This window comes from Stegostoma tigrinum, chromosome 3, assembly GCF_030684315.1.
Source record: "Stegostoma tigrinum isolate sSteTig4 chromosome 3, sSteTig4.hap1, whole genome shotgun sequence".
Lineage (NCBI taxonomy): Eukaryota > Metazoa > Chordata > Chondrichthyes > Orectolobiformes > Stegostomatidae > Stegostoma > Stegostoma tigrinum.
Window position 1 is genome coordinate 108,928,178 of NC_081356.1, and position 18,169 is coordinate 108,946,346.

The 18,169-nt window shown below is 39.6% G+C and overlaps 1 protein-coding gene across 1 annotated transcript in view; it reads left to right on the plus strand.

Annotated features, from left to right (window-relative positions):
- tent2 (terminal nucleotidyltransferase 2) overlaps nt 1-18,169 on the plus strand; it is an 86,398-nt gene that overhangs the window by 41,832 nt on the left and 26,397 nt on the right. The window contains exons 10-12 of the mRNA XM_048527761.2: nt 8,424-8,552; nt 13,316-13,359; nt 14,505-14,641. Of these exons, the coding sequence (XP_048383718.1) occupies nt 8,424-8,552; nt 13,316-13,359; nt 14,505-14,641 (310 nt within the window). The remainder of the gene's footprint in view (nt 1-8,423; nt 8,553-13,315; nt 13,360-14,504; nt 14,642-18,169) is intronic.

Here is an 18,169-nt window from a genome sequence, read left to right on the forward strand (position 1 = left end):
AGCCTGAAACTAACCTGCACAGTTCTTGACATTTGCTCCGGACATGGAAGACGGGGGACGTTCAGCATGTCAGGGTTCTGAATGTCCTGCTGTAAGGGATGGTGCCACCGTGAGACTTTGCCCTCCTTAGAACTAGCAGTGCAAGTCATGATACCAGGTTATGGTCCAAGGCCGTCATCCGGATTAAACAGCCTTGGCCATCTGGCAGAATAATTGGAAATATACAAAGAAGGCAATGCCCAACACTCCCACTAACTTCTGTCCGATATCTCATACTCACTCAATCTCTGCTTCTGGATCCAGGTCACACCAAGGCTCATGGCCCACCTCTTATTTCCTGCAACAACATCTCCACTCACTGTCACTCTCCCCTGGCCCAAACCCCAACCTCACCAACCCTACGTACTGTCTGTGCTGCCTACTCACTCACTCACTTGAGACACCTCCCCACCTGCACCAACAGTAATAGCTATGCCACTTGCTTTTGTTTTATGAAATACCCACCCTGTTTTTATGAGGAAAACAGCTCCCAATCTGGCAGAAAGACTCAGGAGAGGTAGTATAGTGGCTGTTATTTGGCTCCTCACACCTTATGTGGATCGGATTCGGACTCCGACTGCCCCAAGCAGGTCCTGAACTGGAATCAGAGGTTGCCTTTGACCAACTGTGCTGGGACCCCCTGAATGAAGATGATTCCCCTTCAGTTGACTGAGGCCTGCTTAGAACAATGAGAAGCTTCTTGGCTTTGTCTGTGTTAACGGCACTGCAAGGCACCAGTAATATGAGCCTCATATCTCTGGCTAAAGGGGCAATAGCAAGAAGGCAATGCAAGGCAGGAATCTGTCAGCATCTCTAGGCTTATAATGAGTTATTGAATTCTGCGACAGCAAGTGAAGATCCGGAGGTGCAGCCTGGTCCAGTGCTTGAGCACACAGTGTTCTTGCTGCACAATTAGAGTGATTGTAGCTGGTGTGGCTCATGATGCAGCAGTGAAGTGTATATACCTGCCTTAGGTCCATATCCCTTAATTTTTATGTTAAGCACAGGTATTATCAGATATAAAACCAACAACTGATCCAGCATCCACATTCATAGAAGTGAGTTCCAAACCCCAGCTATCCTTTATGTGCAGAAATGCTTCTTAACGTCTCTTCTGAATAGACTGTCCCTAATTCTCAATCTGTGCCCACTATTTCTAGAATCCCAAATCAGTGGAAATATTTCATCTTTATCTACCCTGTCCTTTCCTGTTCAGGCCTTGAAGGCTTCAAGATCATCCCCATAAGCTTCTAAATTTTAAAGAAAACCAGCCTTTTAATATAATCTCTCCTTTATAATTCACTCCTGATGTCCAGATTTCATTTTTGTAAACCTACATTGTATTCCCTTCAAGGCTAATATACCCTTCAAAGATGTGGTGCCCAGATCTGCTCTCAGTACTCCCAAGTGGGGCCTTACCAGGGTTTTGTATAATTACAGCATAACTTTTGCATCCTTCTACCCCAGTTGCCTGGATGTAAAGGTCAGCATTCCATTTGCATTCTTGATTATTTCTGCACCTGCTTGTGACGTTTTTAAGATCTATGTACCTGAACCCCCAAGACTGTTTGGGTGTTTACGTGCGCTTCAAGCCATCTAGAAAGTGCCCTGATCACGTTTGGACATTGAGCAGTTTTTCCGCCACCTTCGCCTCCACACTTACTTCTCTAACCGGGAGCCCAACCCTCCTCCATTGACCCCTTCACCCGCCTCCAGTACAAGTCCTCCTCCTGGACACCACCCCTAGGCCTCCTATCCTCCCTCGACCTCTTCATCTCCAACTGCCGTTGAGCGTCCCCTCCCCCCACTGCATCACAAAACCAGCCCAGCTCATCCCCGCCTCCCTAACCTGTTCTTCCTCTCACCTATCCCCTCCTCCCACCTCAAGCCACACTTCCATTTCCTACCTACTGACCTCATCCCGCCTCCTTGACCTGTCTGTCTTCCCTGGACTGACCTATCACCTCCCCACCTTTACGCTCCTCTCCACCTATCTTCTATCCATCTTCGATCCGCCTCCCCCTCTCTCCCTATTTATTTCAGAACCCTCTCCCCATCCCCCTCTCTGATGAAGGGTCTAGGCCTGAAACGTCAACATTTGTGCTCCTAAGATGCTGCTTGGCCTGCTGTGTTCATCCAGCTTCACACTTTGATATCAGTGCCCTGGTCTACCCTTTTTTGGTCCAAAAAAGATAACCTCGCACACTTGACCTCCATCGGTCAAAGTTTTTCCCACTCACTTTGTCAATATTCCTCTGTATTTTTATATTCTTGTTGACAGTATCTTCTATGCCATCAAACTTTGTGTCAGCAGCAAATTTCAATGTATAATTTTCTATACCAGTATCCAACCTGTTAATGAATAATAGGAATAATTGAGACCCAAACGCAGATCGTTGTGGGATGCTACTGGTTATGTCTTGCCAATTTGAGGATCTATCCCCATCATCCCTAATTTCTGATGGCTGACACTTGACCAATTTCCTAACCATGTCAGTAATTTGGCCCCATTTCTGTGGACTTCTATCTTTGTTAATAGTCTCTTATGAGAGTCTTTAGCAAATGACAGAAATCCAGATAAACATACCTCATCCCACCCCCTTGACCTGATGTCCTCCCCGGACTGACCTATCCCCTGCCCACCTCCCCACCTATACTCACCTCTACAGACTCCATCCCCACCCCTTTTAACTTGTCTGCCTCTTTTCCATCTATCTTCTCCTCTATCCATCTTCGATCCTCCTCCCCCTCACTCCCTAGTTATTTCGGAACCCTCTCCCCATCCCCCTCTTCTGGTGAAGGGTCTAGGCCCGAAACGTCAGCTTTTGTGATCCTAAGATGCTGCTTGGCCTGCTGTGTTCATCCAGCTCCACACTTTGTTAACCCATAGACAGTTCCCTTGTGCACTACCTTAGCCACCTCTTCAATAACTTCAATGAGGTTTGTCAGGCATGACCTACCTGTCGCAAATCTATGCTGGCAGTCCCTGGTTAGCAGAATTTTCAATGTGCTCAGATACTATATCCATGATTATGGACTTCAACAATTTCCCACCACAGATGTTTAGGCTACCTGGCATATAATTCTTTGCTTGTCCTCGATTTGCATTTCTTATAAAATGAAATGATGTGTAAGTTTCCAATCCAGAGGCATAACCCTTGTATCTGGGGAACTCTGAAAGATTATAGTTAGGTTGTCCAGAATGTGCTTCCCTACTTCCTTTAACACCCTCACTTAGAAACTGTCACGTCCTTGGTATTTGTCACTCTTTAATTCCATTTATTTCCTCAATACTGATGTTTTACTTCTGAATTTTATTCAGTATCTGTTCCTGATCCACTATTAATTTCCTTGGGACTTCCAGCAAGCTATCCTCCTGTTCCGCTGTAAATATTGAGGAAATGTTATGATTCAACACGTCTGCCCTTTCCCTGTAGTCATTGGCAATGTCCTCATTGTCTTCAGTGACCCAACTTGCTCCTGACCACCCCGCTTTCCCTTTATGTAACCATAACATTTCTTCTTATTGATTTTTGACGTCCCTGACATTTTTTTTCTTTCATAATCCCTTTTGGGAGCTCTTAAAAGCTGATTTGTAGCCTTTTGCTGGTCTTTGAATCTTTCCCATTCAGCAGGTTTTAGCTTTTATTTGCATTTTGAAAGGCCTTGCTTATAGTTTTAAATTGTCCCTTATCTCTTTAATTGCCTGTGGCTATTTTTTTCCTGTGAAGTGGAGCTTCCCCTCTTGAATATAAACTGGTTTTGTATTGCTTTAAATGTTTCTTTAAACATTCTCTACTGTTCTTTAGTTGTTTTACCCATTAGCATATTTCCCCAGTTTACTGTGGACAATCTCTGTCTCAGCCTTGGCTAAATCTAAAACTTTAGTTGCTGATTCATTCATTTTGCTTTCAAACACTACATTGAACTCAATTATGTTGTGATCGCTATTTGATAAGTGTTCACTTCAGTACTAAATCCAATATTGTTTCTCCCTTAGTTTCGCAATTCAAGCCATGTATCTGTTATTGCTGCTATAACATATACTTGTGTGGTCTTCTGTGCCTTTGACTCACCAATCTTATTTACCACTTCTTAATTTCTTTCTGTCATTGAACCCATCTAATAACTTACTGTTACTAGTACTATCTTTCACAGGATTCTTTGCACATACTATCTGTTATTAACTTCTGATTCCCACATTCTGGTTACCTTGTTCTAAACACTACCAAATAGCTTGAGAAATCAGCCTGGAAGTAAATTGTTCCCATTTTCTGTTTAAGAGTAACCCCTCCTATCTGAATGAACCACGTCTTCTCCAGAACTGATACAGATGTTCCTGCAAACTAACACCTTTCCTCTTACACCAACTCTCCAGGTGCACATTTACCTGCTTTATCTTCCTGTTTCTAAACTTAGTTGCGTGTGACACTAGGAGTAACTCAGAAATTATTACTTTTGCATTCCTGCCTGCTATTTTCATACCTAGCCCCCTAAATTTTGACTGTCGTTATGCATCCCTTATTAGAAAGCTTGTAGAGACGGTTAATATTCGGAAAACTTTGGATGCCCAGAACTTGAATGTCTTGAACTTCACCATCTAGGACCAAGCCAAAGTGCCACAGTTCTTGGGAATTCACTTTCTCCTCAGTGAACTAGCTTTTCTCCAAAGGAAAACAAAGTTCACGGGTATCCGCCTGTTAACTCTCCAACACCTCAAAGTGTCAACTGTGGACTTTTTAGCTGAAACCTTAGTTTCACAACTTTCTTGCTATTATGGTACAACTAGCATGGCTTTGGCTGCACTCCCCTGATGTTATGAACCACCACTTCCATCAGTATTCAGGAGTTGATTGGAGTGTGAGATGCACTCAGTGTCTCCTGGACAACTTATCTCTCTCCTGTGGGGCGACTGTTATCTGTGGGCATGCTGTCCACAGTGGTCTCCACCCTGCCCAAGCACAAGAATCCAGAACTCACGCTGCTGCAGCTGCTGATATTTCTAGCACTTGTAGTTAACAGAACAAAGGAACTTTTTTTTTGCTATCATTTAGACATAAATTGAATACATTAGACTTAATGTCAAGTTTTGATATTTATTTCCTTGCTTCTCAGAGGCATAAAAGATTAGAATTTTATAAAAACATTCAATTCACCCATGACTTTATTATGTTGCATTTGTTTATTTCCCACCTGCACTTCAGTGATCCTAACTTTCTCAGCATCACTCTCTCTTCAGTGACACTGACTTGCTTCCCAGTCCAGTTGGTAGTGATCCTGACTCTCTGCTCACTCCTCCCAGTGTGCTGTACAGTGATCCTGATCTGCAGCACACACTCCCCAGTCTGCTTCAGTAATCCTGGCTATTTTGAGAGATTGGATTATTATCTGCAAAGCAGCAAAGTTATGGGAAGAGGGACAGTGTGTGTCACGAGGGAATTTGCTCCTTTGGAGAGAGAGCACAGACATAGGGGTTAATTGGCCTCCAGTGTGCTAACTTTCATCAGTTAGTAAACTAATGTCCTGAAAGAATGATTGTGAAAAAAATTGACTTGTAACAAAAAGTTAGTTGTGATGTGCTGAGATCCTTCAGGCTAGTGGGATTCTGCTGTCCTGTCCCCAGCCTGATGTAAGTTGATTGGAGGAGTTCTTATTGGAGGTGTTGTTAAAATCTGGGAATGGTGATGATGAAGAGATGTCTTTGTGTGGTTGGTGATTCTGGTGGTTTATCAGGCTGCATGAAAGCACTTCACCTCAGAATCTGCAAATTCTTCTTGTTGTTACTGTGGTAGAATCCAACTGTGAGTTGTTTAGCTTCCATTCTTGCCCATTAAATAAATTTTTGTGCCAGTGTTTGCAGTTCAGAAGTATTTCTTAAACACAGTTGGAATGTATTGAGGTGCTATATCAATGCTAGTTCTTTCAAATGCTCTAACAATCTCTCAGTTTTTGTTCAGTGATTTGGTTGAGTCCTTTTGGGGAGTTAGCCGTTTTTTTAAAACTGAAGTTTTGTGCATAATAAGAAAAACACCAAGAAAGATGAGGGTTTATTGTTGAAGGTATTTTTAATAGAGCTGTGCTTTACTATTTTTCAAAGGATCTCTGAACCCAAGTTCTTTGTGAAGTTTTTCATTCATGTCTTTTAAAATAGTATAGTAACAAAGCTTTAGCCTCTTGAAATCACTTAATTTGTGCAAAACTTTGCAATTACCTTTTATTCCTGTTTACTTTGGCTTAAATTCTGTTAAAACAACTTCTAACTCTGTTAATAAAAACTGAGAGAACTCTGGATGCTGTAAATCAGGAACAAAAGCAGAGGTTGCTGGAAAAGTTCAGCAGACCTTGCAGCCTCTGTGAAGAAAAAAAATAGAGTTGACGTTTCCGGTCCAGTGACCCTTTCTCAGAACTTGAACTTACTCAGTTCTGGGGAAGGGTCACCGGACCTGAAATGTTAACTCTGATGTTTTCTTCACAGATGCTGCCAGACCTGCTGAGCTTTTCCAGTAACTTTTGTTTTTATTCCAACTTTATGTGGGCTGCTAAAATTGTTTGGCTTGAATCCTGCACAGTTATACCAGTTGTGATCATATTAAAGTTTTGAGCAGTGTTGTATATTTATTTCAGGGGCCAGATCTCTTCCAGTATTTGCACTTATTTGTTAGCATTGTCCACTAGAGGTCATTGTTGTTCCCTTGAACAATTTTTTTTGTGCCAGACAACAGGCAGTTATTAATCTTTGCTTTCTTTCATTTTACATCAGTATGAACATAGAACATAGAACAGTACAGCACAGAACAGGCCCTTCAGCCCACAATGTTGTGCCGACCATTGATCCTCATGTATGCACCCTCAAGTTTCTGTGACCATATGCATGTCCAGCAGTCTCTTAAATGACCCCAATGACCTTGCTTCCACAACTGCTGCTGGCAACGCATTCCATGCTCTCACAACTCTCTGTGTAAAGAACCCGCCTCTGACATCCCCTCTATACTTTCCACCAACCAGCTTAAAACTATGACCCCTTGTGCTAGCCATTTCTGCCCTGGGAAATAGTCTCTGGCTATCAACTCTATCTATGCCTCTCATTATCTTGTATACCTCAATTAGGTCCCCTCTCCTCCTCCTTTTCTCCAATGAAAAGAGACCGAGCTCAGTCAACCTCTCTTCATAAGATAAGCCCCTCCAGTCCAGGCAGCATCCTGGTAAACCTCCTCTGAACCCTCTCCAAAGCATCCACATCTTTCCTATAATACGGCGACCAGAACTGGACGCAGTCTTCCAAGTGCGGTCTAACCAAAGCTTTATAGAGCTGCAACAAGATCTCACGACTCTTAAACTCAATCCCCCTGTTAATGAAAGTCAAAACACCATATGCTTTCTTAACAACCCTGTCCACTTGGGTGGCCATTTTAAGGGATCTATGTATCTGCACACCAAGTCCCTCTGTTCCAGCTTTGTCCCTTTTTGAATTATGAAACATAACCATTTAATTCAGAGATTTTTCAGAGCGTTGTCATATTTTTGACCTTTACATGAAATTCTATTCAAAATATACAGTGGCCATGTCACAAAATAATATTTTAAATTACATTATCACTTTGCTGATGCACTTTCTGTTAGATACACAAAGCAGAGCAGAAATAGTCTTTTGCCCCTGTGTATGTGTTTTATTCTTGAGTGATTTTTGCATTAATTTAAAATTCTAAGTCTGCATGTGTTCTGTTTGACTGGCTTAACCACTAAAGTAGATAACAATGTGTTAAATATATATTCAGAATATTCTGAGTATATTCATGGCTTTCAACTGTTTATCAGTTGTAAGTTGGCCTATCTATGATTCTCCTAATCGGTGGTGCATTGGATTCTTAATGGAAATTAAAACCTTTTCAAACTATACGTTTCAGGCAATTAATTATTTACAGGGTAGAATCAGACCATTTGGCCCAATACATTTATTTGTTCAAATGCATTTAATGATTGATTAAGTATTTTGTGATTAAGTATCAGTAGTTTGAGGCATGACACCCAGTAAGTATAGACTTCTTGAGTAAAAAGACAACTTACATCAGATTTTCTGGTGTTTTTATGAAATATTATTTGACATTGGTGTAGACTAACTGATAAATGTTGTTTGGTGTGCTTCATTAACAATTCATTTCCTGTTCCATGTGACTGTCAGAGTAGTAAATTGGGTGGACTTTAAGACATGTTTTCGTTCACCAATTCTTAGTTTTCTGAATCCTACATGGGAACGTAGATTGTATTTGTGAGTGTGGAAAATTGGAAAGTAAAACCAGTTTTGTGGTTGGCTTGTCATTAACTATGTAAGTTCAATTGCTCTCTTTGTAAACACTTCTGAAATAGTTATTGTTTCTTTTATACAGTTGAGAGTCGTGTCCGTCCTCTTGTGCTGGTTGTGAAAAAGTGGGCCCGTTACCATGGAATTAATGATGCTAGCCGTGGCACATTGAGTAGTTACTCTTTGGTACTGATGGTGTTACACTACCTACAAAGTAAGTCTGTTTGATATTTACATAATTTTCTTTTTTTTTGTTTACTGGCCCTCCCTCAAGCAGCGTATGTATGTTTGTAACTGTCTGCTTTAATTGATATTGAGTAAACCAGTGGGGATTTTTAGACCTTGGCGCTAAAACCTCATGCTTGGCTCTTTATCCATAGCCAGACTTTACAAAATGCTTCCTGATTGTCTATATTCATTACTTAAATTTATGTACAAGAACTTCCAACTTAACCCGGACCTGGTTTTGGGAGCTCAGAGGCATGCTTATGGGAATTGCTGGTAACTTTGAATGAGAAAATAGGTGCAGCTGTCTATGCCTGCCAGATACTCTACCATGGCTGTCCACCTCATCTATACCCATCACCGTGTTATAAACTTCTATAAAATCACCCCTTATCCTCCAATGCTCCAGGAAAATTAGCCCCAGCCGATTCAGCCTGTCCCTTTAACTCAAACCCTCCAACCCTGGCAGCATTCTTGTAAATCTTTTCTGGACTCTTTTAAGTTTCACAATGTTTTCCCTACCATAGGCAGAGCAGAATTGAACAGTGATAATTTTAAATCAACAGATAGAAGGGAAGATGGAACTTGGCACAATTACAATCACTGGGGAAGTGGCACTAAGAATTTTAGGGAATTGCAAGCTGACAAGTCTCCAGATCCAGATAGATTTCATCCTAGGAACTTGAAATAAGTTGCTAATGAGATAGTGAATGCCTCTGTGTTAATTTTCCACAAGTCCCTAGATCCTGGAAAGTTTCTGTCGGACTGGAAAGTAGCAAATATAACACCTGCCTTCAAGAGGAAGGGAGGTATAAAACAACAAATTGTAGGTCAGCTAGCTTGGTTTCTGATATGTGGTAAAGGATTAGAATTGATCATGGAAGGGATTAGAAACAAGGGATTGAAAAACTCAAAGTAATTGGGAAATGCAGCATGATTTTGTCAAAGGGAAATTATGTTTCACCAAATCATTGGAATCCTTTGAAGGAATACCATGTTTTGTGAATAAAGTGGAGCATATGGAGTAGCATATTAACATGGATAGTAGATTGGCTGGCTAGCTGGCAGAATACAAAATGCATAAATGGGTCTTTGCTTGATTGGCAGGATATAATGAGTAAAGTCCTGCAAGGGTCTGTTCTGAGGGCTCCCCTTTCTGCAATGAGGATGAAGCAAAGGTATGTTATCTAAATTCATAGATCATACCAAGATAAGTAGGAAAATACATTGTGAAGAAAACATAATAAAGTTACAGATAGGTATAGATATGTTGTGAGATTGGGCAAAAGAATAGTGCATGGAATGCTTTGTGGGAAAATGTTCACTTTGACAGCAAATGGAGGAAGCTTACAGAATTCAGAGCTGCAGATAGACTTGGGTGTTCTGGTTCATGAGTTCAAAAAAAAGTTTATGCATGGACATAGTATGTAACTAAGAAGCCTAGTGAAATGCTATATTTTATAATGAAAGCAACTGTGAATAGTAGTAAAGAAGTTTGTGCTTCAATTATACAGAACTTTGACACCACATTAAATTACTGTGTGGAGTTTTGGACTCCTTATTTAAGAACGGATGCAAATGTATTGAAGGTGGCTCAAGAGGTTTACAAGATTGATACCTGGAATGAGTTGATTGTCTCATGAGGATAAATTTGGGCTGGTTTCCACTAGTGTTTTGGAAAGTTAGGGGTAACTTGATTGAAGATTTATAAGACCCTGGATGGTCTTATCAAGGTGGATGTGGAAAGGATTTTTTTTTGTTTTGTAAGTCAGTCCAGACAACAGGCACTATTTTAAAATTGAGGGTTGCACTTCCAGGGCCAGGATGGTGACCTTTTTTCTCTTTATCAGCAGGTTTGGGCTGCAGTGGAAATAGGGTAGCTAAATATTTTAAAGACACACGTTGATAGGTTCTGCTTAGGTAGAGGAATCTAGGTTATTGCAGGTGAATGGGAATTGGAATTTGAAACACAAGTCGATCAAGCATGATCTTACTAAATGGCAGAGCAAGCTTGAGGAGCTGAGTGGTTTACATCTCCTGTTTCCTATGTTCTGTAACTGGTGTTAAGCTACAAGCATCAGTACTAGAGTCTCTGCCATTTACAATTTATTTTCATGAGCTGGGCGAAGTGCCAGGGCAGTTGTACCCAAGTTTGCTTATGATACTAAGGAATCCAAACTGTAGGAGGATAGATTTCGAAGACTTTTACATGGTTAAGTGGCAACAAGGTGGCAGATGGGGTGTGTATTGTAGGAATATATGTTGTTATTAATTTTGATAAGAGTAGAAAAGCAGATTTTCCTTTTTAAAATTTGTGAATCATGTAAACTGTTTCGGTGCTCAAAAGGACTTTGATATGTCGGTACAAGGACACCAGGTTGGCCCGCAAGTGGTGTGATAGCCCTTGTACGATGATCGGTCTGAAATCTTTGTATGCCTGTTAATGTTTTTAAAAGGTTGCACTTTAAGCTAGTGGCATGTGAGTGTTCGTTAATTTTTGTAAAGTGATTTTTAAAAAAGAAATGTGTCAGTTTTTTGGGATCTATGATTTTAAAGTATTATGTGTCTCTTGGGCCATTGATTGAAGTTTAATTTATACTGTGGGATTTTACAATCATAGAAATTAATTTAGCAGAGTTCTGCCTAGATTCAGTCGCAAGTAGCAATCTTAAGAGATCAGAAGATTGTTTGGAACAGTTAAGGACGTAAATTACTTCTGTGAAACCAGTTAGTATGTAAAACTTCCAAACCAGAGTGTTTGGTTAGAATTTTGCAGATTATCAAGAGACTGAGAAAGTTTAAGGTCTCAGTTGTTTGAATGTTTATGCAAAATGGGTTCACATCTCATGGGACTGAAATGTGAAGCAGCAGTTATGTCAAATCAATAGATTTGATAGAGAAGGAATTTCTCTGGATTATTGATTAAATATGATGTGGTATTGAATAGTAGTTGGGATTTTGTTTTTCCCTTTGTTTTGAAATTTTTCAAATTGCTTTACAGTTGGATAGCTTGACTTGTTCTCATTTTATTTTTGCTTTTCTTGTGTAATGAACTTCTGTTTTGATGTTCACTCCAAACCTGCAGTTTCGTATGCTCACATTTAAGGAAGATGGCTATGTTAAATTTTTTAAAAAGACAAAATTTTGTCTATCAGTTTGGATTTTAATCTGGGATCTAACTTGTCCAGTGGTATCATCAACTAGGGTCATAACAGTTGCAAGACATTTGGCGTAAAAGAGTAAACAAGTCTTTTTTACAGTTGTAGAGGGCTTTGGTGTAAGCACACTGTGTCTGTGATCGTGAATTAAGAATGAGAATTCAGACCTCAGTTGATAAAACCAAGTAGAATTTTCTTTCCTGATAATATATGTGTAACGACACAAGGGCCTGGAGCTGGCTTTTATGTCTGATCAAAATAACTTGAGAAAACTTATCATTGTCTATTCTCAACAGTCATCTAAGAGTGCATCTGCACTCATTCAGTTGAAAGTTTAGGAAAAGTAGGGACCCATTGACCGTCTCTCCTATGTCCATAACCGTTGGAATTTTTTGGTTATGATTCTTTTTCCTTATTTTGAATGGTGAAAATGTCAGCAGTATGTTTCATTTAAAGCATTTAATGCATAGCTTCTGTCACATATATTTGAATTACTTAATTGAAATATTGATTTGAAGCTTGCACTATGGACATATACTATAACATTTAAGAGAGACATTCCTGTTTGTTTAATGTGAATATGTAGTTAGTAGAATTTCCAGGCATGCCATTTGCATCAAATGTTAAAGGATGCAACCTTTTATTCTGAGGTTTAGAGTTGTCTGTTCCTCCCAGAAGTTGCAGGTAGAAGGTTGCAACTAAAATTCCAATTTTATTGCAGTGAATTAGTGTCAAATATAATGCCGTGTTTATGATTGATACCTCAAAATAACAAGCAATTGTCCTTGAACAATGCAGTATGTGTTAGAAGCAGCATTATGAATAACAATAACCGTTCTTTTCCCACTGGAAAAAAAATATTTGGAAATGTTGAATCAATCATGTAATTTTGGTGAGAATATCTATCCTGAAACTTAATACTGTTTAAAAACACAAATATTTAGAATTTTTTGTATTTTTATGGATTATTTTTAAATTTTGAAAAGTTTTTTTAAAGATTGTTTTAAGTTTGCTTAACAGTTCTCACTGGGTTACATTTCCAAAAATTATGTGCCCAAAATTAATTTTAAAAGGCAATTTAAACAAATAATGGAACTGACTTGCGATGAGTAGAATGTTATCAGATTATTGATATAAAGCAATAGTTAGATGGTGGAGGCCCTTTTTAAAAAGCTGATAACAGTCTGAGCTGCAGTCTCCATGTTGATTATATCCAAGTATGGTAACCTGTGCTTTTATTTTAAAATTCTTTCATGAGATGCAGGCATCACAGGCTAGACCAGTATTTATTGTCTCTTCTCATTACCCAGAGGTCAGTTAAGAATCACTTGCATTGTTGTGGATGTGGAGTGCCATCTAGGCCAGACCAGGTAAGAACGGCAGATTTCCTTACCCAAAACACGTTAATGAACCAGGTGGATTGACAATTGAGTTGAAGGTTATGGGGAAAAGGCAGAAAAGTGAGGTTAAGGTCGCAATCAGATCAGCCATGATGTTAATGGCAAAGCAGAGCTATTTGGGTAATTAGGCTGTGGTGCATTTATTTTTCTTATGTTCTCGCATTCTTATTTTACTTTTCTTGTTTCTATTTAAGCTCTACCTGAACCCATCATTCCATCTCTTCAGAAAGAATATCCAGTAAGTAACATTTTCATTTCTGTGACTGAAGTGATATTAACACTAAAATGTGTTGAATACTATTTTCAATCTAAACCGTATAATTCAATATTCAGTCAAAATTTTAGTTGTAATTTCTATCTGATTTTGTATAGTGCAAACTGCTTGCATCTGGAACATTGCTTATTGCAAAAACTGGTAGAGTTTTTATTTGAATCCAAGCTATTGATCATAGTTTTGCTGATCTCCAACATCATCTTCTGTTCTCTTTTGAGAACTTGAAAATCTCAATTTCTATGAAACGCATTACAAGTTTAATTGTTCATTAGTCTGAAATGGACTAAGCTGAAATGGTCCAAATTATGTTGAATCAACAAAAATTTGTAGTACCAAAGCAACGGGACTAAAAATTAATTGAAAAATATATGGCTAATGGATTCAGTGTCGCTCAGTGTCATTGACTAATGCAAGTACTTTTTATTGGCACAGGTTTAATATATTCAGGGATTAGGAGCTGTTGTGTGATGTTTATATCCTCCCTTTGAAAAAGGAACACCCTAGTACTAGCTCCAGACTTAATCAAGCCCTATACCTGCCAATGTATTGGTAATTACTACAACCTAGCCTCACGGCGCCTCTACTTAGACTGTTTCCTTATAGTAAATGTCCAGTTAATAGGCTAGATGGGACTGTCTGTTTTTAGCAGTTAAGTGACATAGTTGTGTTACAAATGCAGGCTGCCTATAAGCAGTACCATGGGAGATGATTACCAAATTCTAGATTTCTGACTTGAACCCACAGCTTGCTTGATATAACAGAGCTGGTTTATGCTGATTACGTTTTATTAGAAATGGAAGGAGGAAAATTATGTCTGATGCTGTCTGTTAATTTAGGTTTCCTTTTTCTCCAGAGGGAGTACTTGGAGTGCCTCCTTGCATCAAAAAATGAGGGGTAACTTGGAATTCTGCAAAAGAAAAATATACATTTAGAAGATGTCTAATAGGATGCATCTAAGCAATATTACCACTTTCTTGTTTTAGTATTAATATCATCAAATTTCCATATTCATGATTTTAGCATTTTTGTATTTTGTTTTCTTTATATGTTGTATGCAAGGATTTTAAAAATGTATGATTCATTTCAAGGATCAATTTGAATATTTTTAGGAGTGCTTTGAGCCCACTATGCAGCTGCAGTTTGTGCACCGAAGAGGAAGTAACATTACTCCATACCTCTCATTAAATAGCTCAAGCCTGGGAGACCTGCTTGTGGGGTTTCTGCGATACTATGCTACAGAATTTGAGTAAGTAGATTATTTTAAAATATGGAATGGACGTTGGTAGTATATTTGGAAGTAATTCGAAAATAGTTCTAGTTAAAATCTGACTCTCTTCTTTTCCAACCGTATTTTTTAAATTACTTGGCTTAACCCATCTAACACAAGAATCTCATTTGTGCCTTTACTGTCTTCAGACACCAATATTCCAAAACTCTCAATAGCCAGCCAGCCTCCCATCCTTCATCCTTTGTAAACCCCACCCTCCTGAATAGCATTGAGTGCCAACACACCCAAGTCAAAATGTTAATCTTTCATGGCCTCGTTCCTTTGTCTAGTTGTACACCTGTAGTGTGCTGCAGTCCTGTGACTTTTTCCAGTCCTATACCCACCTCCACATGCCTCCCTGGTGAGGTTTAGGATAGGCTTTGGTCTATCAGGTGAGGTTGAGCTAGAGTGAAGGTGGGAGGAATAATGTTGAGTAAAGAGAAGAAATGTTGGTGTCAGGAGTCACTGGTGAGTTGGGAGCCTAGTTCACAGTTACCCAGGAATTACAGTAGATTCTTAATCCTCTGATTTTTACTATGTATCTACAAAAGCTGAGATAATCACGACGCTCAAATTTTCCTCCTTTTAATTACCTTTTTTGGGAAGTTTCCAGACAAAGGAAGAGCCCATTTAAAAGTTAAATTTCCTCGGCAATTCCCATGGAATTAGCACACATTGGGGATTTTGTATGGTTTCAATGTAAAGCTCTAGTTTCTGCTGCTCCATTAGCTATTTGATTATTAGAATATCTGGGCCACTATATTGTTAGACTAAAGATAGGAGGATTTTGGTATTCGTAAAAAGACAAATAAATTTATATGGAATGAGAAAATAAGAGACTAGCAGGAGACAGAAAAAATTTTAGACACATTTCTATATGGAAATAGCAAATGATTAGTACAGGGCTAGGTCAAATTATAGTGGGCAGAAAGGAAATGATAGTCACATTAAACAAGTACTTTCTATCTGTCTTCACAGTAGAAAACACAAAAAAAGGGGGACCTGTGTTTAGCACAAATAAGGCACTTGAAGAAAAAAGTTAACAAAGTAAACGTTCTGGAGAGGTTAGTGGGACAAAGTGCTGGTAAACTCCCTTGAATCTAAACAACTGCATCCTATGGTCTGAGAAGAGAGAGCTTCAAAGATGGTGGGTACATTCATATTTATCTTCCAGAATTCACTGGATTCTAGAAGAGTTTGCAAGGATTAGACTTTAGCAAGCATAACCTGTTGTTTATGGGTTGAGAGGATTGTCGAATGATGACAGATTAATTAGTCTCAGTTTATATACCCTGGATTTAGAAGAATATGAAGAGGTATAATGAAGCCGAAAATTCTTGAGCATTGCAGGATAGATGCGAAGAAAATATTTCCCCTTGCTGGGCCATCTAGAAAATGGGGTCAAAAGATTCAGAATGAGGGTTTTCTTTGTTCTTTCACAAGATGTTTCGTTGTTGGCTAGAGCAGCGTTTGTTGGGCATCCCTAATTGCCCTTAAAGTAGTGGTCAGGTGCTGCTATGAATTGTTGCTATGTGTGGCTGTTTGGAAGCAAGTTCCAGGATAGAACGGTGTTTACCATAGAAAGGAGTTTTCAGGTCATGGTAATCCTATGTGTTTGCTTGCCCTGTGCTTCTTGGTGGTAGAGATCGTGGGTTTAGAAGATACTGAGGAAGGAGCCATGATGAGTTCTTGCAGTGTATTTTGTCGATCAGTGGTCTGTAACCATCTTAGCATTTCACTTTTTAAATTTATGTGCAATCCAGGATCTATCTGGAAGAAAATATGGTTTTAACAGTTAATTTTTGTTCCATGTAAATATAAAAACAAGTTGTGACAGTCATGAATGGATTCATCAAACTGCAGTGTGAAGCATTGACAGTCCATCAGGTCCTGCTGTCATTGCTGAAAGACGTCTTTAGTCAAAGATTCCACTCACCTTGTTATTGAGGAAGCGCCAAGTGACATGCTCAGGAATGCTGTTATTTTTTCTTTGTCCTTAAGTCCTTGAATACAGAGTCAGCGAACCTTGCCTTCTTTAATTACTTTATCATCTGTGAATGATTTCTTGAGTTTAGCCAGAAGATGGCAAAGCTGAAATAATGTTTCAGGTTTGCCTGCTGCATTCACTGTTGTCAATGTGGTCCCTCGTACGTTGGAGAAACAAAGTTCAGACTGGGTGACCGGTTCACAGAACACCTACGTTGTGGACACAAAAAAAAAACTGAGCTTCCAGTCACTTGTCATTTCAACACACCACTGTGTCCTCTGAGCAACATCTTCAGCTCAGGCTTGCTGCAGTGCTCCAGCGAAGCCGAGTGCAAGTTGGAAGAACAGCACCTCATTTCCCACTTAGGAACCCTGCAGCTTTCTGGACTTAGTATTGAGTTCAACAGTTTTAGGGCTTAAGCACCTTTTCGCATGAATTTCCCCACTCCCACAAACCAGGCCTTGTCATTACATGGCTGCACATTACCTGTTGTCAGCCTAAAATTGTCGCTGTTTGCAGCTATTCATTCCCGCAAACTGACCCTTAATCACTGCCTTGTCTGTCCAACAGTTTTTCTGTCTCTTTGGGCTCTATCTCCACCTATCAAAGAACAATACAGCACAGGAACAGGCCCTTTGGCCCTCCAAACCTGCGCCAACACATTATGCATTTCCATACTAAAAAACTTCTCTTACAGCATCGGCATCCCTCTATTCCCTTCCTATTCATGTATTTGACCAGGTGCTTTTTGAATGTTGCTGTTGTCTGCTTCCACCACCACCTCTGGCAGTGTATTCCAGGTACTCATCATCCTTTGTATGAAAAACCTGCTTCTCACATCTCTTTTAAACTCCACTCCCTACCCCCATGCAACATTGAACCTGTGTCTCCTAATAATTGGACCCTCCACCTTTTGGGAGCAGGGGGGGCAGTGGGAAAGCTTTGTACTTTCTACTCTATCCATTGCTATTCTCAATCGTTTAAACTTCTGTCAGGTCATCCATCAACCTCCTATGTTACAGTGAAAAACAAACCAAGTCTATCCAACCTTTCTTCATAGTTAAAATCCCCCGTACCAGGCAACATCGTGGTAAGCCTTTTCTGTACCCTGTCCAAAGCATTCACATCCTTCTGGTCATGTGGTGAGCAAAACTATACACAGTGTTCCAAGTGTGGCCTAATTGAGTTCTATAAAGCTGCAGCATAACTTGCCTGTCCGTATACTCCGTGCCCATTCCAATGAAGACAAACATGCCATTGGGCTTTTTTAACGAACTTTTATCTACCTGTGCTGCCACCTTCAGTGATCTGTGAACCTGCACACAGCCCTCTGTATATCAATATTCTTAAGCGTTCTGCTACTTACTGTATAATTTCCACCTGTGCTTAATGTTCCAAAATATATCACTTCACAGTTGTCTGGATTAAATTCCATCTGCCATTTTACTGCCCATGCCTTCAACTGATCAGTATCCGGTTGTATCCTCCGACAATCCTCGTCATTGCCTACAACTCCACCA